This window comes from Mustela nigripes, chromosome 13 (genome assembly GCF_022355385.1).
Source record: "Mustela nigripes isolate SB6536 chromosome 13, MUSNIG.SB6536, whole genome shotgun sequence".
NCBI lineage: Eukaryota > Metazoa > Chordata > Mammalia > Carnivora > Mustelidae > Mustela > Mustela nigripes.
Window position 1 is genome coordinate 34756918 of NC_081569.1, and position 27357 is coordinate 34784274.

At 35.8% G+C, this 27357-nt stretch overlaps 1 protein-coding gene across 1 annotated transcript in view; it reads left to right on the top strand.

The window, feature by feature from the left end:
• The window catches only part of UNC13C (unc-13 homolog C), a 559224-nt gene that overhangs the window by 353985 nt on the left and 177882 nt on the right, over positions 1–27357 (top strand). Inside the window, exon 18 of the mRNA XM_059371954.1 lies at positions 10501–10586. Coding sequence (XP_059227937.1) covers positions 10501–10586 — 86 coding nt within the window. The remainder of the gene's footprint in view (positions 1–10500; positions 10587–27357) is intronic.

Here is a 27357-nt window from a genome sequence, read left to right on the forward strand (position 1 = left end):
TCCATTATGCAAATTATGCTTACAGAAATTACCTGTTAATTATTTGTAGTTAAAACTTGAGTCTATGATTCTTATAACCAAAGTAGCATGACTAACCCAGTGTGCTATTTCATGGAACAACTCATGTCTTCCACTGGAAGCACAGTTAGGCTAATGTTAAAGTGTAAAGGAATCTTTCAGTTTGAATTGTTGGAATATGAGCAAACAATTTGCTTCCTACACGTGATCGGTTGTGCAGAGCTGGGGTTTACAGTAGGGAGAATGGATATCAGAAAACCAAAAAATCTGAGATAAAACTATCTGTCTAGAGGTACAAAAGAAAAGATGCTGTTTTGAAAGTTTTTACTCATGTTAATTACAGCCAGTTTGAATTCTTAAAACAGATAAGGTGTTTCTCTGCAAATTCCCAGAACAGTACATTATCTGAAAAGATTAAGGATACTTTTCTAAAAGCACTCTTATAAAAATGCATACTAAGAGTTGAACTAACTCAATCACTTGTGAAGATTGCAGTTTTCTACCTCTCTGTGTACATATCATAAAGGAAGGAAAAGCTTCATCTTGAATTTTCAAGGGTTCTTTCTTGCCAGATAATTTAGGCACAACTAGATACCTAGATGTTCTAAATATTGATCATTATCGTGGAGGGAACTATAGTGAATTAACTGGAGCCAGGTGTTGTGCTAAGCACTTACACAGTTTAATGATTGAATTAATCCTAAACTTAATTCTAATGACATCAGTACTATTATCATCCCCAAATTGCAGATGATGAAACTGAAGCCCGCAGAGGCTAAGTAACTATCTAGATCATACACCCAGCAAGTGGCAGAACCAGAACCTCAGCATCTCTCTGAAGATAACAGGATTAATCGTAAATTAAACAAAAGGATTAATTGTAAATTAAAAATCCCATGAGTAAAACAATGAGTGTTAATCCTTCAGTCCAACCCAAACATTTTTGATGTTTTCCTGATTAGTCTGGATCTGGTCACGATAAACCTATAACAGTAATGACTCACAAAAAAATTTAAAGTGCACAAGATATGCCAAATGGTACCAATTGCAGTTTTATATAAGCCAATCAAAAAATACATGCAATTTGTTATTTGTCAGAAGAAAAATATTAATAAACAGTATATACTTACTGGCATCCTCAGGAGAAACCATGAATTTTTTTTCCCCCTCAATTTACTGCTTAAAAGAACTTTGCTTCCTAAATAATTGAGATAGATAAAAATGATCAATTTTTCACTGTGGGTTAGGTGCCAGGAATGTCAGGACGGAGGTCCACATTTAATAACTCTATGGAATCTAACAGCACACATTTCTATGTCTAATCTCATTTTACTTTTATAGCCTCATTTTTCCTTTAGTTTCTCTACTTTCAAGGCAAATCTCACTTTATTATAGTAATTTTGTAAATAACCTTAATATTTTTGAATAAGATGAATGCATAAGTAATAAGTAAAAATAAAGAAAAATGACTGTGTTTTAAGTATTTAGAGGGAAAGGTGACTTGAGTGGTTTAGTGATCTAATATTTCTAAGTGAGACAGACGGAGCCAGGAGAACTTAGAAAAGTTTTGCAATGTCTTTCAGGGTGACTTCCACATTTAAAAATTTGGAAGGTACCACTTAAGACATAGGACCATTATCAGGATTCCAGAAGATAATGCATGGAAAGTAGTTAGCACAGAGCCTGGCATTGCCTAGACCCTCTATAGGTGTGAATTCCCATCTCTTTTCTGCTGCCTCAAGCTTCCTGCCCCACATGGTGGATATGAGGACTTGCTTCCTTCCAGGTCTCTAACCTGGAGGTACTTGGTGAGCTTGAGAAACAATGATCTGAATTCAATAAATTCCATTTATTATTTCCCCCATGCACATAGCGCAAGGTTGTAGGCCATTTCTGCCCATCTTCTCCTCTGTGCTGCTGCTGGGTGGCATTTACACGGCCTTATAAAATATTAAGTATAATGGTTAACCTAGATCCATCTCCAATTTTACCTTTCATGTTTAAGTTAAATATCTATTTAAACATTTGAGTTCATTAAAATAATGCCTTAGGTTGTAAATAAAGAGAAAACAAAAAGATAAAAGGGTAATTGGGTTTAAATGGTGTTGGCGATCTACTTGGTTTAGGAGCAGGAGAATTTCAGTACAAAAAGAAAAATTATCACCAAAGGAAATGTTCCATTAGATGAATTAGCACTCTGAATATTTAAGCTAACTTTGATACTCAACTGCAATGTTCTAGTATGTCTTAGTTTCCCTTTAATACAGCTTTAACTTGTAAGGCTAGTGTATAATTTACTAGCAGAGTCTTGCTCAATTAAGTTCATTCTTCTTAGCTGTTCCTTCTCCTCATGATGATGGCAGTTAATTGCACTAATGTGTGTCAAATGTTCTTAAATGGAGAACATATTAACAAAAGGTGATTTTTTTTAAGAATGTGAGAAGAGCACAGATAACTAAATGTCTCCTGGATTCTGACCAATGAAGTTCTTGTTGCCTGCGAGACATGTGGTAACAGAACCATTGCTTACTCATTTGTAACAAAGAATACTTTCTTCAAAGACAGACTTTGCATATCAAAATAATACTTCACATTTAATGGATTCTAATCTTATCTGTTGTGACTAATGAATCAGTATTATCAAATTTGGCAGTAGTTAGATTGTTTTTCTTATTTCACAAAGATTTGCAGATAATGGGGTTATTAAATTATTGTGTCTCATGGGATTCAAGATGTAAAACATTTATGCTTTGTATTAATTGCTACAAATTAAAAACAGGAGACATTCTAACAGTGTTGGAATAGATGGGTTATTTCATTAAACCTCCTTTTATAAATGATAGACTAAGTTAAGCACCAATACAATTACTAACTCCTGATATTAAGTGAGCTGTGATGCAGTTTATAGTCTTGGTATCCTTTTCTTTGCCCTTATCCTTCACAGCTAAGAAATCATGGCTAATTCTGCCTTGAGTGCAACAGAGGACTTTGGAGAGAGGTCATACGAGCTGTGCTTTGAAGGAAGAGGCAGTTAGGGTCAAATGGAAAATCAGGAGGAAAGAGAATAGATGGGGAAAATAATGAGAAGATATGGGACATCAGATATGTTGAGACATTATAAGTAAGCTCGGTAGGTAGAGCATCAGAGTTTTAGAGAGTAGAGATACAAGTTAAAGTCAGGATGAGATCTTCATTGGCCAAGAAAGTAACATTAATGATTTGATACTTTTCTATGCTAATGAATATGTTATAAGCAGTTGATGGTTTTGAAGCTGTAGTGTAAAATACTGTGGCCTAAAAAACTAAAAAAAATTAAAAAAAAAAATAAAAATTTTTAAAAATTAAAAATAAATGTGTTGAAATAGTATGTCCTGTGTTTTTAAAAGGTAATTTCCATGGTAATATGGAAGTGTACTGGAGGAGAGAGAAATGGAGGCAAATAGATAACGGAGTGCAAGTCTTGAGGCAAACGAAGGTTAAGGCTTGGATAAGGGAAGCGGTGGGTGGAAGAGGGGAGGGACACAGGTTTCATAGTCTTGATAATGGAAGGATCCACAAAATTGTGGAAAGGAGAAGATGCTGTGCATTGTGGCAGAGGTTGATGACTCCATTTACTCTCTAGTTCAGGGTTAAATAGTGATGTTTTTTATTTAACTAGATTATTTGTAAGAAAGAGCCCAAGAAATATTTTTAAATGCACCAAAAATACCATAGAGAAGTAGCAAAGTAAAAGTATAGATTTCAGAAGACCCTCTGTAACTATTATATAACTAAACGTGCTTTGAGTTCTTTTTTTTCTAGCAGGGGGTGTCCATTATCTCCATCGGTAATGATAAGTGCAACCAAATTTGGAATAAGCATATCATAATACACTATCAGCAAAACTTCTATGACAGATCACAAAAATATCTCAAGCTCCAAAGATGTCTCCTGCATAGTAGTAGAGCTTAGCAAGTAGTAGACTGAGAGGTTTTTTTTTTTTAATTTTTTATTTTTTATAAACATATATTTTTATCCCCAGGGGTACAGGTCTGTGAATCACCAGGTTTACACACCTAAGTGACTCAGTCAGTTAAGTGTCCACCTTCAGCTTAAATCATGATCCCAGGGTCCTGGGATGGAGCCCCCCATTGGGCTCTCTGCTCAGTGGGGAGCCTGCTTCTATTTCTGCCTACTGCTCCTCCTGCTTGTGTCCTCTCTCTTTCTCTCACACACAAATAAATAAGTAAATAAATCTTTTAAAAAAATAAATAATTAAAAAATGACCATTCCATTAACCATTTTTTTCTAATACTCATCTTTTTTCCTATAGATTTATGACAGTTCCTTTTATATTAATATTATTCCTTTGGTTTTTATATATAGTGTGTGTTTTTCTATGTGTTGTTTTTATTTTAAATGGTGGCTTGGTTTGGTGTAGGTTTGCCATGTTGAGGATTTAATACTAGTGATGAGACCTTTTAACCCACAGTTTCTCAATGATGAAAATCACACTTGACATTGATTGATTATGTAATTGAGAAAATCCTGAGATAAACGGCTAATTTTTAGGTTCCTTGTTTTGAAATTATCTCACTAAGGCTACCATATTAAAGGAAAAAAAGTATTTTAGAAGTCACTTTTAGAGTCTTTTCTTATGGTAATTACAACTATTAATTGGGGTGCACAGTTTACCTCTTCCATCAATTGTTATTTTCTTTTAAAGATTTAATTTATTTGCCAGAGAGAGAGAGAGCACAGGCAGGGGCAGCTACAGACAGAGGGAGAAGCTGGCTCACTGACAAGCAAGAGCCCAATGCAGAACATGATCCCCAGGTCCTGGGATCATGACCACAGTCAAAGGTAAACACTAGATGCTTAACTGACTGAGCCACCCAAGCGTCCCAGTCAATATAAATTTATTTGTTTATCTCCTTGAATTTCTTATGATTTACACATGCATTTACCAGAAAACTGTGTTGGGTATGTGATGACACTCTTCCCTAGAAGCCTTAACTGATTTAGCTAGAGACAAAGACTGAGAGCCTAAGAAGCTCGACAGAAAGTAGCAGCTGAAAAACTGAGAAAGCTGAACACAGCAACAGGAGCATAAGTGAAATTCAGGCCCTGTGAAGTAGTGGGTCCACGTGAACATCCCAAGCGTACAACCTGGGTTACGAAGGGATACCTGCTAGGAGTATGAGTAAAATACAGACCTACTTTGAATAAACTCGGTCCCTAAATGGATAAAGGTCATCTGTCTCAAACCCTAAAACACTTTGCCAGAATAAAAATAAATTCTTTCTGAAGAATACTAACGCCCTACAGATACCTAAATTGAATATACATTTTCCACAAAAAGTCTTTCATTCAATAAAAAACAGTAGACATTATAAGAGATTAGTACAACAGAATTTAGATACTCAGATGTTATCATTGTAATTAATATATATTTAAGAAATTAACAACAAGGAAATATTTAGTTATGCACTTGAAAGTAAATTCTAGAACTGAGAACTACAACAAATGAAAATAATACTGGATTTACCAGCACGTTAGACACAAATGAAGAGAAAATTAATGTGAAGATAGTACAGAAAAAATAACCAAAACTATGTTCAAGAAAAGAAAAAATGTAAAATAAAGATTATTTATCAAAGTTAACTACATGGTGGCGTGTAAAGGAAATCTCAACAAATTTCAAAAGATCAAAATCCTTCAAAATATGTTCTTTGACTATAAGCTAAGGAGAAAACAGCAACAAAAAGAGCCGAAGTTAAGAAATCAATCTAAGATTAGACAAATAACATACGATTTCACTTATGTATGGGATCTAAAAAACAAAGTGAATGAATAAGCAAACAAAAAGCAGAAACCTATAAATAAAGAGAACAACAAACTGATGGTTCCCAGAAGGAAGGGGTTTGGGCATGGACAAAATGGGTGAGGGAGATTGGGAGATACAGGCTTCAAGTTATGGAATAAGTAATCATGGGAATGAAAGATACAGCATAGGGAATATAATCAATGTTATGTAATAGCCTTGTCTTGTGAAAGATGGTGTAGTGAGCAAAGCACAGTATAATAGAGATACTGAATCACTATGTGGTACACCTGAAATTAATGTAACATTATGTGTCAATTATACTTCAGTTAAAAAAAAATTAGGACAGTAAAATTGGAGACTTCTCAAAGTAGAAAAATACCAAAATTAAAATTTTAAAATAGTCTGACTGGATTAATATGTATATCCAACAAAATATTTTTTAAGATACAGCTAAATGTAGTTCCTATAAGAAATTTATGCCTTACATACACATAACAATAGAAGAAAGTTCCCAAATTAATTACCTAAAAAACTTTCTTAAGAATTCAGAAAAGAAACATCATATTAAACTCAAAGAAAATGAGGAGATAATGAAGAGCAGAAACTGATGAAATAAAAAACAAACACATAGTCTTGTAATTACCAACATTAAGATATCAAATATATTTATCATCCCAAAAGTTTCTCCACATTCTTTTATAGTCAACCCTTCTTCACCAAGCCACTGGCAACCACTGATACATTTTCTCTTTCTATCTTTCTGATACTGTATTGGAATCATGGTATATAAGCTTTTTTTTTTTTTTTTAAATTTTTTTTTTTTTTTTTGACAGAGAGAAATCACAAGTAGATGGAGAGGCAGGCAGAGAGAGAGAGAGAGGGAAGCAGGCTCCCTGCCGAGCAGAGAGCCTGATGCGGGACTCGATCCCACAACCCTGAGATCATGACCTCAGCCGAAGGCAGTGGCTTAACCCACTGAGCCATCCAGGTGCCCCGTATATAAGCTTTTGAACCCAGCTTCTCTCATTCAGCATAATTCATTTGGTACTCATCTGCATTATTACATGTATTGGTATTTTATTCCTTTTTATGATTTAGTAAATTCCATCCTGTGAATCTATCACTGCTGATTTATCCATTCATCAGTTGAAGGACACTGATGTTTGCAGTTTTTGGTGATTAAGAATTAAGCAACATGTACAGTGTTTGCTATAAATATAGTTTCATTTCTCTCCTACCTGGAGAGGGACTGCTGGTTAAATGTATATTTAGCTTTATAAGAAATTGCCAAATTGCTTCCCAATCTGAATCTAACATTCTTTTTTTGTCAGCTAAAATAGATCAGCGTTCTAGCTCCTCTGCAACCTTGCTAGCCATGGTATTGGCAGATTTTGTTTTACTTTGTTTCATTTTGCTTTTAAGCTGTTCTAGCAGACATATAACGGTACCACCTTATAGTTTTATTTTGAAAGTACCTAATGGAACTGTTGAACATATTTTCATGAGCTTAATTTTCATTAATTATCTTCCTTGCTGAAGTGTCATTCAAATCCTTTGCCCATTTTTTTGATTGGGTAACTTTTTTATTATTGAGATTGGAGAGTAATCTATGTATTTTGGATAAAATTCCTTTATCAATTACATGTTTTACAAACTGTTTTCTCCTATACTGTTGCTGTGTTTTCATTTTCTCAGTAGTACTTTTTGAAGAACAACTTTAATTTTCATAGTATAATTCATCAATATTTTATTTTATGATTTGAACTTTTTGCATCACATCTAAGTAACCATTGCCTAGTGCAAAGTCAGAAAGATTTTCTATGTTTTGTTTTAGAAGTTTTATAGTTTAAGGTTTTATATTTAGGTATGTGATCCATTTTGAGTTAATTTTTTATATGTTATAAAGTATGGGTAAAGGTCTTTCTTTTTTTGCATATGGATATCCAGTTACTCTAGGACCACTTACTGAAGACTCATTTCCCCACTGAATCACTAGAACATTTATTGGAAAATAATTAACCTTGTATTTGAAAATGCAGTGTCTTAATTACTGTATTTCATAGTAAACTATGAAGACAGGTGTAACTGCTTCAGCTTTTTTTAACATTACTTTTTGTTCTTTCTGGTCTTTTGCCTTAGCATGTAAATTTTAGAATCACTTTGTCAGTTTCCACAAAAATATCCTGCTGGAATTCTCATTGAGATTGATTGAATCTATAAATCAATTTGGGAAAATTTGACATCCTAACAATATTGGATATATCTATCCACAAGTACAATATATTTCTCCATTTAGGTTTTATTTGGTGTCTCTCCTCAACACTCTGTAGTCTTCTTCATTTAAATTTTGTACATATTTTCATAGATTTATACCTAAGTATTTCATAACTTTTGGTGACATTATGATTGATACTGTTATTTAAATTTCAATCTCCAATGGTTGAATGCTAATGTATAAAAATACAATGATTTGGATATTGACTTTATATTCCATGAGGCTGCTGGACCATTAGTGACTTTTTCTCTAGTGGTTGTTTTTTTGTTTGTTTGTTTTGTTTTTAATTCTCTGCATAGATAATCATGTCTGAAAATAGAATTTTATTTCTTCCTTTGCTATCGATATGCCCCTTTTCTTTCTTTTTTTTTTAAGCTTTTATTTATTTGAGAGAGAGAGCAGGCATGTACAAGCAGCAGGGAGGGGCAGAGGGAATGGGAGAAACAGACTCCCTGCTAAGCAGGGAACCAGACATGGGGCTCAATCCTAGGACCCTGAGATCATGACCTGAGCTGAAGGTGGATGCTCAGTCAACTGAGCCACCCAGGGACTCTATATATCCCTTTTCTTATTTCTTTTCCTTGTTTTTTTTTTTAAACTTTAGGAATGCCAGTATAATGTTTAATATGAGTAGAGATGTAAATATCACTGCTTTGATTTCAGTATTAGTATGAAACCATTAAGTATAATGTTTGTTGTAGGTTTTTGTACATTCTTTTTATAATGTTGTATTCCCTCTAATTCCTAGTTTTCAGAATTTTATTTGTTCATTGAATAAATATTAAGCTTTGTCAGATAAGTTTTTCTACTTAGTCAATTAATACAATAAATTATATTGATTCATTTTTTAATGTTGAACAACATTGCATTTTGGGGATAAACCTCTCTTGATCATGATGTATTATCCTTTTTATTTATGGCAGGATCAAATATGCCATGTTTTACTGAAGAATTTTGCAACTGTTCTTATGAGAGATGGTGTTTTATGGTTTTCTTTTTGTACATTTTTTTAATATCAGAGCATTATAAAGTGAATTAATATGTTCTTCATTCTTGATTCAAAAAGTTAAAATAATTTCCTCCTTTTATGAGCTTAAAGTACTCTCATTATGTTATCACTTACAATTTTGTTGCTACATAATTATTACATAAAAAATAATACACTAAAAATTATGTGATGTTAGTGGCTATCCATAAATGAAAACTTTTGAAATAAATTACATACCTAAGTTTATTTTATATCCATAGGATAAAATTTAATGTTGAAACTAATTTGCGTATATTCAAGTTCTGTAAATTTTTTTGATCATAGCAAGTGTCCTAAGTTTGAATAGTTGATAAATGTATAGATTCTGCACATAATTGTTAAAATATCAATTGACATTATTAGACAAATTGATAGATGGCAGTTGGTAAGGGATATGTGATGAAATGAAACACAGCTTCTTTTGGTGCAAAGTTGGGCTAGAATAGTTTTATGTAGTGTCAGTTTTTTTATTTTTTTAATTTGAGGTCATATTGAGGTCATGTTAACTTAGGTAACACTTTCTTTGCCATTCAGCATTGATAATACTCCTTTTTATTTAAACTCAAAAATATAAATGAATGTGAGAGTTATTTTTATTCCTTACCGTATTTTTTCTTTCTTAGTATATGTTATTTTTTGTATTTATGTATATATTAAATATTTATTAGAACAGAAAATACTTTCAGTCTTAATATATTGGCATGTCATGTTTTCAATATAATGAAAAGAGTCATTCTATTCATTGGGCTTATATTACTGGGAGCCTTATCATAAGATTGAAAGGACGTACAAAGGAATGCATATTCTGCAACACTAGAAATGTTAATCCTGAAGTTTATTTGATCTAAAACACAGACACACTTGGGAATTCTGGAGTCTTGAGGAATGGGTCCCCTGTGGGCCATTTTACTAGAGAAGTAGGGAGTCTTTCTGAAATAATTTATTTTAAGCAAATAAAGAATGGAAGGACTCAAGCGTGCTTTAAGGAACATGACTAACAGATGAATGTAAGGTGTTGTTTTGGCTATTACGTACTCAGAGTCTTTTGCTCTCGGTTCAAAATTGAGATACAATGAAAAGGGCTCTTTAGAACAAACACACACGTAGCCTAAGACATCCCTCAGGAGCTCCAGGCACCATTACCTTGGACTAACGTTACGGAGTCTATTTTTCCAGCACCAAATAACTGTGTTTATTTCTACACTCTGGTATGTAGTTTTGCCCCTGCCTATGAAAGTTTTTAACGAAAAATCTCATAAATAAAAGTATTTATGAACCAGACATCAGTTACTGTGGCATATATGTCAAGTGAGGTGTTTCATTTTTTAGACAGATTTCTCTTTCTGATGTACTCATATATGTGTTTGGTTTTAGGTTTCCTCAAGAACTGAACATGGGAAAAATAAGTGCTGAAATTATGTGGACCCTTTTCGCTCAAGATATGAAATACGCACTAGAAGGTAATTACAAATATTTATACTTCTTATAATACATGTTTTAGGTAAATTGTGATTTTGTGTTCTTGATTTTAAATGTAAAGAATTGAAGCATTAAAATGTTGTGATTAGTTCTAAAACTTATTTCCACATTGTAGGAAAATAAAGGTCTCCAAGTCTTTCAAAGCCCTCAAAAACATATATTTTTTAATCAAGTCATCGAAGCCTCAGGATCATACTAAGTATCTCACTCATAGGCTCATGCTCAGATACAGGGTTACCTTACAGAGGTTCATTTACCAGGGCAGACCATATTGAAGGCGTGAGTAGGTACAAATATTTGTCGAGATGGATTTGGAAATTGCGTCCATGGTTATGAAAGTTAAAATCTGACCAAAGTCTTCAAAAAGACAGTGGCAGGGCTCTTTCCCTGATATACTGTTCTCAATAAGTCCAAATCTTACAAGGGAAATAGAGCTCTTTAAAATAGAACTTTAAGGGCACCCGGGTGGCTTAGTAGGTTGAACTTCTGACTTTTGGTTTCGGCTCTGGCCATAGGATCCAGCCCCTGATCCAGTGAGCTTAGTTCTGCACTCAGCATGGGTCAGCTTGGGATTTTTCCCCCTCCCTCTCCCTGCCTCTCTGTTCTTCTCCCTGTCTCTCTCTCTTTCCTTGTCTATATATATATGTGTGTATATATAGATATATATACATACATATGTGTGTATGTATATATGTATATATGTGTGTGTGTATATATACCTATATACACACATATGTATATATAATATATATGATGTATAGATAATATATATCTTTCTGAAATATATATTGTATGTATTATATAATATCTATCTATCTATATATATCTTAAAAAAAACAAACAAACCGAACTCTTAAGTCAAAAAATTCTATCAATATCCTCACACAATGCTTAGTTAGAAAACCAGAAACCAGTCCAGGTTTCCTGTCCTCTAGTAACTTATAGTCTAGAAGAAAATTTTCTTTGTATTTGTTCAATGGTATATTTTGAGTCCCTAGAAGCTAAGTGCCCACAAATATACTCAGTGTGGGGGTTAGAGCAGTGGACACGACCACCATGGTCCCTGCCCTCAACAAAATTATGGAGGGTAGTCACAAGTAATATGAGGTGATTAAGGTTAATGATGATAGAATGTCTGGAGGTAAAGCATCTAAATCAGATTTGGGACAAGGGAACAAGGCAGCCTTTCTAGAAGAACTTCCTCTGTGCAAGTGTTATATGACAAAGACCTGAAGAATAAGTAGGAGTTAGTTCTGGGAAGAGATGAGGAGGAATCCTCTGTCTTGTCCTGGTAGAGGACACAGCATTGGCAATGAGAGTGAGCACAAGGCACATTTGAGGAAAGCACACTCAGCAGGTCCTATGAGCAAGAGGTAGCAAGAAGAAAGGCTGGAGACATTGACAGGGACTGGCATATAGGAGCTGGTGGACCATGGAGACGAGTTTGACACAAGATGGTGAAGGGATTTCAGAGGATCATGTCGTGTTTAGATTTGCAACTTCAAAAAAGCATTTTGACTGTAACATGAAAAATAGATTAATAGGGTAAGAGTGGTTCAGAGTTCATTCTCATTGTATCACTGTTTTTGTTTTTGTTTTCATTAGTTTTGTTTTTTGGCATTGCTAAAACGTAAACATGATGCTGGGGGACACGGTGGAAACATACAGACATTTTCATTCCTTGAAAGAGGCACACACAGTAGATTTTAATATCTGATTTTCTGGTAAAGTCTGGGTCTCCCACCCACAAATACAGAGGTTTTCCATCTTTAATATTCAACCAGACTCTTTGGAGGCAGAAATTCCTTATTTTGCAGTTAGATATTTGTTCTCCATTGTATCAGCCGGGCGCGTTCTCTCTGCCTCTGCCTCTGCCTCCCGCCAACCACATCCTTCCATGCCACTCTGCTGCAAATCTAGGATCTCCTTAGGTCAAATGGGAAGCACCAATACATTCGGCTGGTAAGTTTCTCCAGTTAGCATGTGCTCCCTTAGTCCCATCCCTCATATTTCCCCATCCTCCTCAAATGTCTTTCAGGCATCTCAGCTTTCTAACATCAACAAAGAATTCCTTATCTCCCCTGTCAAAACCTGCTTCTTCCTCCTGCACATCCTGCAATACTGGCAGGACCACTCATCCAGTTACTCAAGTCAAACACATAGGGGTTTCGTGGATTCCTTTCTTTTCCTTAGCACATTCTAAGTTCAAGTTTTTCCAACCTGCTACTATTTCCTTGACTTCTCTTCCCACCAGTCTTCGTAAGCAGTGATGTGGGCCTCATTTTAATGTCATCCTCTCAGGATCCAAAGTCACTGCCAGGGATAACCTTATTTTAATCAGCTATCTAGCAACTAATCAGTATCTTTGATTTGTGTATTTATGTGTATGCATTTGATTGCTTCTTAACCAGCTGTAGTAATGTAAGGGTCTTGTCTGGAGTGATGCCTACAAAATAGAAGCTACGCAGTAACTGCTTGCTGAATAAACAAAGACTTCACTGGATAATCCCAATTTAGTGGAGGAGTGAGCAGAGGAAGAGACTTCCACTGGTGATCTTCTTGGGACATTCCAAGAGGTCAACACCTTTGTGCATAATCATTCTCACCTGTAACCTGAAAGGTTTACACTGGATCAGAGGGTTGGGCCATGGGCAAGGGGGCTTCTGCCCACATTTTGGAAGAATGTGATTAATTAAAACAATCCCATGGTGGCACTGTTTGCCAGTACACATTTTCTTTAGGCCAGGCCTCTCTTTTCTTATGTAATAACATTTGTGTAACTGTTGGTGTTTTACATTACATTTACTTTTAAAATAAGTAGTTATTTTAGAGGATTAAGCATGCTATTTCTGTTAAGGAATTTAATCTCAAAAATTTAATATTCGTTGGAAACCGCAATGAAGATAGAAATGCTACAAGCAAAGTGTATGTAACTTTGCTTAGATGGGTACTGCTTATAGATTAATAACTGTTATTAATAACAGAGTTATTAATCTATAAGCAGAACCCAAAATGCTGAGACTGCAGCATCAAAAATCAGGTCTAAGATCAAGAGTAAATAATTTTGTAGGTATCTTAGCTTTTTTGAGGTAAAAATCTCCTTTTTAAAAAGAATTTTTATCTGACTTTTTAAAATAGTTTTAGTGAGAGCTAATTCACATACCATACAGTTCAATCAACTTAAAGTGTACAATTCGGTACTTATTCTGTTTGCACATTCACACACATTTTCAAGAAGTCATGGTAACTATATTAAGGGAGCAATTTGGATTACAGTTTATGATTTATGCATCTTCTTTTCCACCAGAAGAGAAGACTTTTTGGAGCAAAGATTGTTTTTTTCTTCTTTGTATTTATTGAACTGTAATAAAAACGCACCATGTGTTTGTTTACTTGAAATGAATTGCAAATGGGATAATCCTATAAAAACAATCTTAGAGACAAGAACAGGATACCTGCATGGTCAAACTAAACATTTGTGGTATTGCAAGCCAGGAGGCAGCAGGGGATCTGAGTCCAGGAAACCCAACTTCAGAAAGCTTTATCACTCATGGGCTATGGAACCTTGGGCAATCAAACCTTGATTTTTTTTTTTTTTTTCTTAAAAGCCATAACTGAACTGAGGAACCATTGGATATTATATCAAAAACCATACTATACCTTAGCTAAATGAATTTACATTAAAAAAAAAAAAAAACATAGGGAGTCTCCAGGTTGGTGTGAGGATTGCATGATATTGTTAAATGCACTTTGCAAACTGGAAAGCACTATGCTAATGGGATGGGACTATAATGATGATGATGATTTTTAAATAATAGCACTCACTCTTTTTTTTTTTTTTAAGATATTACTTATTTGTTTGACAGACAGAGATCACAAGTAGGCAGAGAGGCAGGCAGAGAGAGAGGAAGAAGCAGACTCCCTGCTGAGCAGAGAGCCCAGTGCAGGGCTCAATCCTAGGACCCTGAGATCATGACCTAAGCTGAAGGCAGAGGCTTACACCACTGAGCCACCCAGGCATCCCATGATTACTTTTATATAAAGGGGGAAAGTTCTGTCAAAGTCTCAAAGCAGTCTCCTTCAAGGGCCATTCAAGGTTTAATCCCCTGGAAGAGTGTTCACAAATGCATGTGAATCTGATCACTTTCTCTCTCTTCTTCCTTTTCACTATTTCAGTCTAATAGGTCGCTTCAAGAAGTGTACTACACCTTTTTTTAAAATGTGACATGCATAATAATTACTAGAGAAAATGAGGACTTAGAGTACCTCACAGAGTAGAGGGCATACAATTAAAAACATTCATCTGGCAGGCTCTTGTGCATAACTGATAGTGATTTTTCTGACTCTTCCTACTTGCCTTCTAAAATGTTGTTAAAATTAATTGATTATGGAGTAGTGTTTTGGATTGTTGACCTGGAAAGACTCTGTGTTGTTACATAGTTTGGGCTCCATAGTTCGTCTTGTGACTAAAGCAGCAGACCCCAACTTGTGAGCAACCTGTGCTAGAGTCCGGTCAATAGAGAGAAAGAACCAGCTAGAACTTCCAGACTTGTAGCTGTTGGCAGCTATTTGCTTTACTTCATGAACTCATCAACTGCTGTAAAATAAATAATCTAATTTAAAATCAAAGAACTTTTTCCCAACTTTACTCAGTGTGTATGAGCCAACTTATTTTGTTTTTTAACATCTGACATTGCCCACCTTGCTAGTGTAATAGACAGTAATTCATCTGATCACTATGGTGATAACTTACTGAATAAAGCCAGGATAAATTATTTTGTTGATTAAAAAAAAAAAGATGTACTTTCTGTGAAAAAGAAAGCATAGGAAGGGAGAAAATTGTGAAACAAACTTGGTTTTGTGGAATTTTTTCTAAATAATTTATTCTAAAAACTCTTGTAGTCTTTACCCTGGCAGGTGCAAATGTAGGTTTAACAATAATTTGGACATAGGTCTGAATTCAGGCTCTGCTACTTTCCATAAACTTCTTAGCTCTTATTCTGTATAGTTTATTAAACTCAGCAAGCATTACTTCCCACATTGTAAACAAGGGACAGAAATACCTAGCCTATAAATTATTATAAGGAGAAATAAGAAAACCAGGAGAGACAAGAATGAGGGAGAGTGGTTTCCTAGCACATAATAAATATTCAATAATTGCTAGCCATTATGACAAATTTGAGGACTATAATTTAGTAAGCAACAAGTTGGAAATGATTTATACCACCACCAAAATATCTAGATGCCTGTAAGTGACTGAAATGTTTAATTGGTAATTCCGGTTGACTGCAGACATTGTGTTGTCATCTTGATATCCACAGAATTTGGTTCCCTGCCAATTGTTAAATCAGAACAGTCCTGTTCAGGGCATTGATTGTGTAACATATGTCTGTGTCTTCAAAGTCTTTATTAAGAACAAACCCTGCCAGGCCCCAAGATAACAGCCAGATGGTAGATGGGGTCCACAAGGATTCAGGTGGTTTCTAATTAATAGTTCTGTAAAAAGAGTATTTGGGATGCTTTTAAACACTGATTCTTAAATGGGGACTTGTGGCTGGTCTTCAGATCATATCCTGAAATTGTATCGACATTTAGGAAGTGTGGGATGGGAGAGAGGTGTTTCAGGCCTTTGTCCCATTTTCAGATGAATCTTTGAATAGAAAAACAAAGTCACTGAAAATAAGTTGGTTAAAATAATATCTTAGGCTAAAATAAAGATAAAATTACAATATGGGACACCCAATTGTCTTTCACCTGGCATTAGTAAAGTCGCCCATATCAGTGCTCCTCAAACTTTAGTTTTCCACTTGTCTCCTAGGAATCTTGTGAAGCACAGGTTTTGAGTGGGTTGACCTTTGAAGGAGGTGGGATTCTCTTGATTTCTAACAAAATCTGAGATGATGCCAGCCAGCTGGTTGGTGTACCACATGCTGAGTATGACAAGGCTTCAGTGCTGTTAATGTAAGTGATAGTTCTGGACTGCCTGCCTTCTTATTGCTGAGCTTTGTTGACTGCTACTGAGTTACCATGTTGGACTTCAATAGAAGAAGATTCTCAGATTCTCAGACTGCTTTTGTAGTTTTTGAGCACATCATCATCCTAGTAAGCACAGCGAATACCATTAATTTTTCTTCACACTGCTCCTGCACTCTCTTAACTTACAAATTCAAATATTTGCCTACTGAACACCTTCTGAGAGTTCTTTACTCTCTACATATTTATTGTGAAGGCCTTCTCTCAAAAAAGTATGATCTTCTAAAAAATGCTCTTTGCCCAAATACATATGTCAGGCCACCCTGACATTTAAGAACATTGACCTTGACATCTTTACTGGTCTTTTGGCTACCTTTAGTATATCAGAACTAACTTGTTGCCCCATAAATGTCATTAGCCTCACTTAAAGTATTCTTATATTTAATATCTTTTTGGTCTACCTTCTACTTGGTCTACCTCAAACTATTATTTCATACTTGTCATCTTTCTGGTCTACTTCTCATCCATTTTCTGCTGATTTTCAAGTGTACCCTCACAAATCACTGGTTGTCAATTTATGTCGGTCCTCAGTTTTTAGTAGACAAGAATGGTTTCTTACTAGTTTCTACAGTGAATAAAATCTCCCTAGAAACAACTGATTTCTTTCTTCTCCTATTTCCCACTTTTAGTCTTTCTTGATGTTACTTGAATGAGGAGATTAAACCTATACCTATGTACATTTCAGAGACACTGGATGGAACAGAGATTGAAAGCACTTTGTAAAGAGGATCTCTCTGGCCTCCTTTTCTTAAGGCAAAAATAATCAACCTATTTTTTTTTCCTCCCATTTTCCAGCATTACTCAGAGGTGCAGGAACTCCCACGAGTAACAGGAATGTGGGCGTTTCTTAACACAGAGAGATGGCAGGTGGCTTTCCTTCATCCCATTGAGTCCTATTGAGAATTATCATTATTACTGTTGTCCAGAAACGGACAACTTTTCAGTTATTCAAAGCAATAGCACAGCACGTATTTGTAACGGTATCAGTTTTTAATGGGTAATGTTTTGTACCTGAAAATAAAAATTCTGTTTTCATATAACTGATAAGTCATTTTCTTATTCTAAAAGCCATTTGTTAAGATTTCAGGACTTTGGCAACACCTACCAAGATACCACAGAGACATTTAAACATGACTTGAGGATACTTCCACTTTCCTGTTGTTATAAAATAGCTTAATAATCATTCCAAGTGCCTAAGCTAGAAATTGAGAAGTCATGGTTGACTTCTTTCTTTCTTCAGCATCTAATTAGCAAATATATATTATAAGCTCTATATCTAAATTCTCCTCCATGATTTTCTTTTCTACGCTTCTTGCCATTGTCCTTGTTCAGACACGTTTCCTGCTTCCACGTTCATGGGTCAGGTTCTTCCTTTGTAGCTGCCTGCCTGACCACTGGATAAAGTTGAAACTCCTTAGCAGAGCCTGGACCAGTACCTGACTCTCTGTACCTGACTGTAGCCCTAGTGGTTTTTTTTTTTTTTTAATTTTTTATTTTTTATAAACATATATTTTTATCCCCAAGGGTACAGGTCTGTGAATCACCAGGTTTACACACTTCACAGCACTCACCAAAGCATATACCCTCCCCAATGTCCATAATTCCACCCCCTTCTCCCAAGCCCCCTCCCCCCAGCAACCCTAGTGTTTAATGCCTCCCCCATACGTAGACTATATGTCCTAGCTGCATCCAGATATTTGACATTTTCTGAAAACTTCTTTTAAGTTTCCCTCACCCTGCCCAAGCTTTTTCCTACTTGGCATCTCAAAGACTCACGTATTCTTCAAAGTTAATTCAGAAGTTACTTCTTACATAGTCTTCCCTGAGATTCTCAGAGAGAATTCTCCTATAATACTTCCTACTATAACGTTTGTTCTTGTGTTGTGCTTCACAAACACATGACTTGCTATACTCTGAGCTCCTACTCTTCTTTGTTCAAATCTCCCTACTCTCTCCTTTCTCTGACACTTAATAGAAATGCTCTGAACCAATGAATGCACACATGAATAGACACCTATGTTTAAAAACAGGCAAAAACATAGCTTGTTTTATTCCTAAATGCTCATTTCCAGCCACAACTCAGTACAATCACTCAGGCCTGATGTAATCTACACATACTCATTCAAAGGAGAACATTTCCCAACAATTATTTTCACCATGTGTTATGGTTGTAGTAATTCTAGGAGGTGTTTAATAATCACAGATGTGTGGGAATGCAAGCTGGTGCAACCACTCTGGAAAACAGCATGGAGATTCCTCAAAAAATTGAAAATAGAGCTACCCTATGACCCAGCAATTGCACCACTGGGTATTTATCCCAAAGACAGAAACATAGTGATCCGCAGAGGCACATGCACCCGAATGTTTATACCAACAATGTCCACAATAGCCAAACTATGGAAAGAACCAGATGTCCAGCAACAGATGAATGGATAAAGAAGATGTAGTGTATATCTATACAATGGAATACTATTCAGCCACCAAAAGAAATGAAATATTGCCATTTGCGATGATGTGGATGGAACCTAGAGAATATTATGCTTAGCAAAATAAGTCAATCAGAGAAACACAACTATCATATGATCTCCCTGATATGAGGAAGTGGAAGTAGGAAAAGAATAAATGAAACAAGATGGGATCAGGAGGGAGACAAACCATAAGAGACTCTTAATCTCGCAGAACAAACAGAGGTTTGCTGGGGGTGGGAGGTCAGGCGAGGGTGGTGGGGTTATGGACGTTGTGGGGGGTGTGTGTGCTGTAGTGAGTGTTGTGAAGTGTGTAAGCCTGGCGATTCATAGACCTGTACCCCTGGGACTAAAAATACATTATATGTTTATAAAAAAAAATTTAAATAAGATGGGAAAAAAATATTCATAGATGTGAAAAAAACATCCTAAATACTTTTCATTTACCCACGAAATGTGCATGCGTGTGTGTGTGTGGTAAGAGAAGATGGTATGTTTACAGTGATGTTCAAGCTGTATTTCCTTGGTAAATTATAAACTATTCTTTCCAGTCATACCCTGATTATCAGCCCCACCTTCATTTTTGTGACATCTTGCTAATTTGTATTAACCTATCTTCACATGGAATTTCGTATCTAGATTAATGGACAATAAATGAAAACAAAATTACAACAAATGATCCCTAATTCTTGATGCTCATTACTACAAAAAGACAGCTCTATTCATCTAAATTTTCAGTGACTGTTCACAAGAATCACCCAAAAACTGAAATAGGATTTCTGGACTAATTTATCAGTTTAGATGGGATAAGTTTATTTGAGAGATCATATATTATATTTGCCCCTCAGTCCCTCCAAATAATGATAACAAAATATATTATGTGCTACATTTGTCCCCACCACCCTAAAATAAAGGCAAGAGCAAAGTATATTTATTGATATTTAAGTTTTCTGGATTCACTGGGCCAGTGGTTCTCAAAATATGGGGTGTAGCAGTCTGTTTTTTAAATAAGACCTCTAGGTGATTCTGATGCATGCTACAGTTTGAGACTATCATATATTTTTTTAAATTTATAAGAGATAGAAGAATAGAAGAAAAATCACAATTAAAAGGAGAAAAGAACTAAAAAATAAGTCTCAAGGAAATGAAAGGAGAAAGGCTGAGTTAAGTCCATTAGCATGAAACTCATCTGGAGAAAAATGACAAGGAAGATATTAATAACTCAGCCAAGAAGGCTTACACTCTTATGTCAAAAAAAGTCTGTAGAGTATTCAGTAATGTAAAGGAAAATGAACCTCTGTTAAAAATGAATGAAAAACCTGCTTATTTTGTTAAGTCTTCTATTCAAAAGAAAAATAGAAATACATATTGGATTCATGTTAAGCCATTTTTCATTTTTTTTCCTTGGAGTCATATTCCAATGGAAGCAAATAAATTTCCTCTAGTATTTACATCTTTTTGTTAAACTTTATTTATCATTTTTTGTAGAACAAAATGCAATCTATTTTGAAACAGTTGGTGCTTTTTTGTACCATAATGCTACAAAGCGAAATGTCATAGAAGGTGGATGACTAGCTTTACCATTTGCATATGTTTTATTGATCTTATGGTGGGACTTTAACTGGTGATTTTGGTAAAAATTTGCCTGTATTTTATTTAACTGTTCAGTGTGTTTCAATATATGTTTTACAGAGTAAACCTTTTCATGGTTTTTAAGTAGAATGCATGGTCTTACTAATGACATTCTCAATTATATGACATTATGAACTCTGGGGTAAAGGACTATATGGACCGTATTTAATCTTTTACATAAGCCTGGCAGTTATAGGTGCTTAATAAATAATCATTGAATGAAAATCCAGGGTGGATGAATACTGTGTATATATATGCATGCGGTGTAGGTTAACTACATAGTTCAGAAAGATTTTTGTCCTGATTAGAACCAGGGATTGTACTTGCTAAAACTTTCTGTATGATTTCAGGAACATTCTATTGAAATATATTCCTCATCAGTTTAATTGTCCTTATTGATGTTTGGAAAATAGCATAGTAGAGCTTCAGTCCATAAGGATGGCTTTCATTAGATAAGCCTTTGAGATTCAAGTGTCAACTAAATAACACAGACAGTGATCTAATACATAATGATCTGTTTTACATTAGCAAGCACAGCTCACAAAACATATGGTAAAACTGAGAGGGAGCCAGATTTTAGCCATCAAATAGATTTTCACAGGCCAGTTAATAAAAACCAACTGTCAAGCTCTATAATCTGAAGTCTAAAAACATTCCATTAGATCCCCCCATGGCATTTAATGAGGAACTAGAGATCACTGAGAGTAAGTGCTGAAAACCAGGGAGAGACCAAGGTAGAGGAACGTTTTTCATCCCCACCTCCCTCTGCTTGCTCTTCTCCCTCTGCTCTTTCCTTCCTCCTCCTACCGGCCCCTGCCCCTTCTTTATCATCTTCTTGAAGATATTGATACATTCGGGGTACACTTAGGACTTTCCAGCAGATTGACTTGACTAAGGTGTTTGGGACATCTTCGATCTGAAATCAAAATAAGAAAGGAAATATATTAAAATTAAAAATTGGGAGGGATGGGGATAGGAAATAAATCCTGCTTACAAGGTGAGCTGGGAATGGCCATCAAATGAGAACTAGAAATGAAGCTTGTGAACACTTTGCTTTTTACTTTCTAAACATAGTATTTCTCAGACATTTAGGGGAACTCGCTCATCAGTGTTAGTTCACATGACCTCAACTGGGAGGCAAGGAGCCTCTTTCACACTTACAGTAAACGAATTTCACAGTTTCCTCCTCTCTGGTAGCACCCCTCTCCCCCCACACCAACAATTAAGTTAAAACTACATGTTTTGTATTTCCAGAAAAGATTGAGAGTATAAATTGTGTCTGTAATTAATCTAGAACATGCTGACTTAAACACTTAGCTTCAAAATAACAAGGAAAGAAAAATAAGCATTCAGGAGTGGTTGGAATACCATTATTCATTTTAACCTTTAACTGTCTACTAACTCACCCTGTAATCTATTTCAGTAGAAGATAATTAAAATATGTTCACCTGAGTAATATACTGCGTTCCTTTGATAGAAATGAGTGTATTAGAGTAAAACCTAATTAAATGGTCTTCCGTCCCCAATCTCCAACTCACAACGTAATCACACAGCAAAAACAGGGCTAAACTGACTTAGACTGTGGATGTGGCCTCACTAGCCACACAAGGAGATCCGTTTGTCAGACACACCCCGTGTGTGTCCTAAAATTAAGTTCAGTGATTTTTTTTTTTGAGGTTGAAAAAGTTTAATTTTAATATTCATAATTTAGAATCTATACTTTATTTTCTATATATTATTTTTAATTTTTAATTTTTTATAAACATATATTTTTATCCCCAGGGGTACAGGTCTGTAAATCGCCAGGTTCACACACTTCACAGCACCAGTGATTTTTAATTCTATCTTTTAACTTTAGCAAAATCCCAGAGAAATAGAAATGAGTCCCCCCAAAGCCCAGGGACTGGTTTTTTTTTAGAACAAAGAGATGGCGCATCACCAGTTCAGGTATTTTAAATTCTTACATAGCCATATGTAAGTAGCAATAAAACTCTTTCTGTCTACCCAGACTTGGGCTCTTGTAAGAAAATTCTTGTAGTATTTCACGTAATCTGGTAATTTATTTGATGTTTAAATAAAGAACACTCATGTACACCAGCAATCCAAGGAGTCAGATAAGCAACCAGGCCGTCTGAGCTCCTAAAAAACACCGAGCTTTGTCACATTTTTCTTTTACCACTGTATTTTAATTTAAATATTTTGTTGACTCAATTCAGTGTCTCTGTTTTCATGAGCACAGCTGGCCTCTAACTCTTGAGATTGGTACAGGTCAAGAGTCTTGTGATTTTTTTTTTTTTTTCCCTGTCTGAATGTGAGTCCTCAGGAAAATATAAGGCAAGAGACTGGGTTCTCCTTCTCTCCTTCATATGACGTGCCCACTTCACTAGCTAATAATTTCTTTATATCCTAAGTGGGAGTAAAGAATAAAATGTTCTCATCACCTGCAGTAGCACCAAAATAACAAAAGAGAAACTCAGGCAATTGTCCAAAAAATATAAAGTTTGGGATTAGTACATCAGTTATCTATTGCTGTGTAACAAATTGTCCAAAACCCTTGTGTATTAAACAAAAAATGAATACAGAGTATCTCTCGTGGTTTCTGTGGGAGAGGAGGCTCTAGGTTGGGTTTCCTGTGAGGTTACAGTTAGGATGCTGACTGGGGCAGAGTGGCTGAAGGCTTGCTGGACTGAAGAATGTTTAGCCAGGGGTTCACTCACATGACTACCAAGTCCTTGTAGGCTCTTAGTGGAAGGCCTCAGTTATTCTCAGTGTGGAGCTCTTCACAAACTGCTTGACTGCCCTCACTGGCAGCAGCTCACTTCTTCCAGAGTGAGTGCCGTAAGTGAAGAGGTAGAAACTACAGTGTCTTTTCTGACTGAGCCTGGGAAGTTAGGCTCCCGTCCCTCGCACCACAACTTCTTGGTCACACAGTTCAGCTTAGTGTGGGAGGAAGTGGACAAGGGCATAAACTCCAAGAAGCAAGGATGACTGGTATCCTCTTGAAGCCTGGCAGGCACATTTAGTGTGTACTTCTCTGATCACTTCTTTATATTAGTATGGTCTTCTATTAGGACACTTTTTTTTTTTTAATTTTTTATTTTTTTATAAACATGTATTTTTATCCCCGGGGGTACAGGTCTGTGAATCGCTAGGTTTACACACTTCACAGCACTCACCAAAGCACATACCCTCCCCAATGTCCATAACCCCACCCCCTTCTCCCAACCCCCCTCCCCCCAGCAACCCTCAGTTTGTTTTGTGAGATTAAGAGTCACTTATGGTTTGTCTCCCTCCCAATCCCATCTTGTTTCATTGATTCTTCTAGGACACTTTTTTATTATAACTATTTTTGTTTAATGAATTTTGGCAAGTTTTTGCACATTATAGAAAACAAATTTTTAATTAACATGTAATGTATTATTTGTTTCAGGGATATAGGTCTGCGATTCATCAGTCTTACACAATTCTCAGCACTTACCATAGCACATACCCTCCCCAATGTCCATAACCCAACCATCCCTCCCACCCCACTCCCTTCCAGCAACCCTCAGTTTGTTTCCTGAGACAAACTTAAGGTTTCTTAAGGTTTGTCTCCCGCTCTGGTTTCGTCTTGTTTCATTTTTCCCTCCCTTCCCTTGTGATCTTCTGTCTTATTTCTGAAATTCAGCGAAATCTTATGATAACTGTCCCTCTCTGATTGACTAATTTCCTTTGGCATAATACCCTCTAGTTCCATCCATGTTGTGGCAAATGGCAAGATTTCAGGTTTTTTGATGGCTGCATGATATTCTGTTTTATATACACATATACCACATCTTCTTTATCCATTCATCTGTTGATGGACATGTAGGCTCTTTTCTTGGTTTGGCTACTGTGGACATTGCTGCTATAAACATTAAGGTGCGCATTCCCCCTTCAGATCAGTACATGTGTATCTTTGGGGTAAATACCCAGTAGTGCTGGGTTGTAGGGTAGGACATGCTTTTATGATTTGTTTGCTCTTAAACAAAACTGACAATCAACATAGATAAAACCAATGTTCTTCCTTCTCCTTCCCTTCAGCCCCGTTCACTACCACAAGAAAGAAAGACAGCATGCTGTCTTTTTACAGTAAGCAAATTTTACGAAGCTAAATTCATTTCCAAGACGCTAGGGCTCTTGTTCGCCCTCTCTCATTTCTTAGCTAAGCAGCTCCTTTGGGAAGGGGAGCTAAATTCACGGAGAGGAAATTAACCCCACACTCTGAAGAAAGACAGTTGTTTATCTCCCTGTTTGCTTTCTCCTCATTCCACAGCAGTGGTTTTCAACTCTTCATGAGCATTAGAACCACTGGAGTTGGAACCTAACTTTTGAAAAACAATTCCAGGCTTTTAATCTTATGTAGCAACCACCTATTTAGTACTTTTTAGGTACATCTCTGAATGATGGGCACTATTAATTTACTTGAATTTCAATAACAGTACCTATGTGATAGGTACTATTATTGTCCCCATTTTATGAATGGAGAAATTGAGTCACAAAGAGGTTAAATATTTTGCCTAAAGTCAAACATCAATGGACTGGAAGAGCTAGGACTCCAGAAAGTTTTAATATATATCCATGATTGAATCCCACTGCTCTTAATGTAAATTAAATTTTGAAGCCCTTTGAGAATCTGACGAAATAGGCAGGCACTATTACCAAAAAAATGCACGTAGCATATACCTCAAAAATGTGCATACTTCCTTCCAGGAAAGTGTATATGGTGTATATGAGTACTTTACAGTCCATTTGTAGACTTCTTTCAGAAACCCGTGAACATTTGTTTTGCTAGAGCACTGGTTTTCCTTGTATCAGCATCACTGCCTTCACCAGGAAGTTGTTAGAAATGGAAACTCTCAGGCCCCACCCTAGATCTACTAAATCAGAAACTCTAAGAATAGGGTTCAGCAATCCCATTTTTAACAAGATCTCTCACAATGAAACCAATATGTGCTAAAGTGTGAGACCCACTACTCTAGAAGGCTGTTGCATAGAAGCATGTGACAAACTAGAGACTGATGCTAGTGTCATAGTTCTGAGTAGATATCTCATTGTTCTTGCCTTACCATTATGTTAGTAGAAATTCTCTTCTGTTAAAACTTAATTTCTGTGAAGAAAAATAATCACTAAAAGAAACTTGATCACTAATATTCATTCGGGGGTTCATTAATACCAAAGCATCTGTAGTTTATGCAGTGGATATTCCCTGAATGCTTGTTTGTGTCAGGCATGCATGGCTTGATGCAACACACAAAATAAGCAGGAGTTGTGAGCACTGCCTCAAGGAACTTTTACAGTAAGAAAATGATTATCCAAATAAATATATAATTAGAAAATATGATCAGTGCTATGAATGAAAAATGTGTCTATGAGGCATCTTGAACATACATGTTAAAAATAAACATCTAGAACTAAAACCTTCCTACCCAAATCCTATTCCCACCCTGGCCTTTCTTGTTTCAGTAGAAGATGCCACCATTGGGTAATGTTTGGACATCATCTTGGATACCTTTATTTCTCTTACTCTCCCACCATCTCCAGACAAACAGCACACACAAATCCATAAATAAATGATAGCTGTACTACCTCTAAAACCTATCCACCTCTGCACCGTTTTCTTCATCTCTACTACCTCCAACTAATTGCAGCCACACACACCTCCTTTGCTTTGATAGCCATAATAGCCCCCTCCATGATTTGTAGTCTTTTCATTATGCTCATAGCTACAAGATTGACCTGCACAAACTAAAATTAGATCAAGGCATTCTCTGGCATATAAAGCTTCCAAAATCTGCCCCTTTCAATAGAACAAAGTCCTTTTTTAAAATTTTTTTTTAAATTTTTAAATTTTTTTATTTTTACTATGGCTTCTAATGTGCTATGAGGTCTACCCTTCCCTTCAACTTCCTTTATTCACATTCCTCTCACTTATCTCTAGCCCTGCTCTTCTCAGGCCTGTACTTCAACGGGGCCCAAATCTGTTCCCACACCAGGACATTCAGACTTCTTCTTCCACCTATAAAGCTCTTCTTTACTCTCTAGATGGCAGGCACTTTCCTATCCTACAGATCTCATTTTCTGTAACATCTCTTTCCATAACCTGTCCTGACCATTCCATCTCTCACTGCTCTTCCACAAACCACCCCATTTCCCCTCCAACACGTACTGTATCCGACTCATTTAGCCTATTATTTATTCACATGTTTACTAATTTTTGTTTTACAGCACTGTTTGTAAGAGTTTGGGTCACAATCCAAAGTAAAAACTATTTTTGCAATGACACAGTACACACACACACACACACAAAGTACACACAGATACACACAAAACCAAAACAAAAATTTCGTGAAACACAGATTCTTGACAAGGATAGAGGTGATAAACTCTGAAAATTTCTCATTCTATTTTATCAATTCCATTTATATATCTCATATATATTTTATATATTTCTTTTTTTTTTTTTAATTTTTTATTTTTTATAAACATATATTTTTATCCCCAGGGGTACAGGTCTGTGAATCACCAGGTTTACACACTTCACAGCACTCACCAAAGCACATACCCTCCCCAATGTCCATAATCCCACCCCCTTCTCCCACAT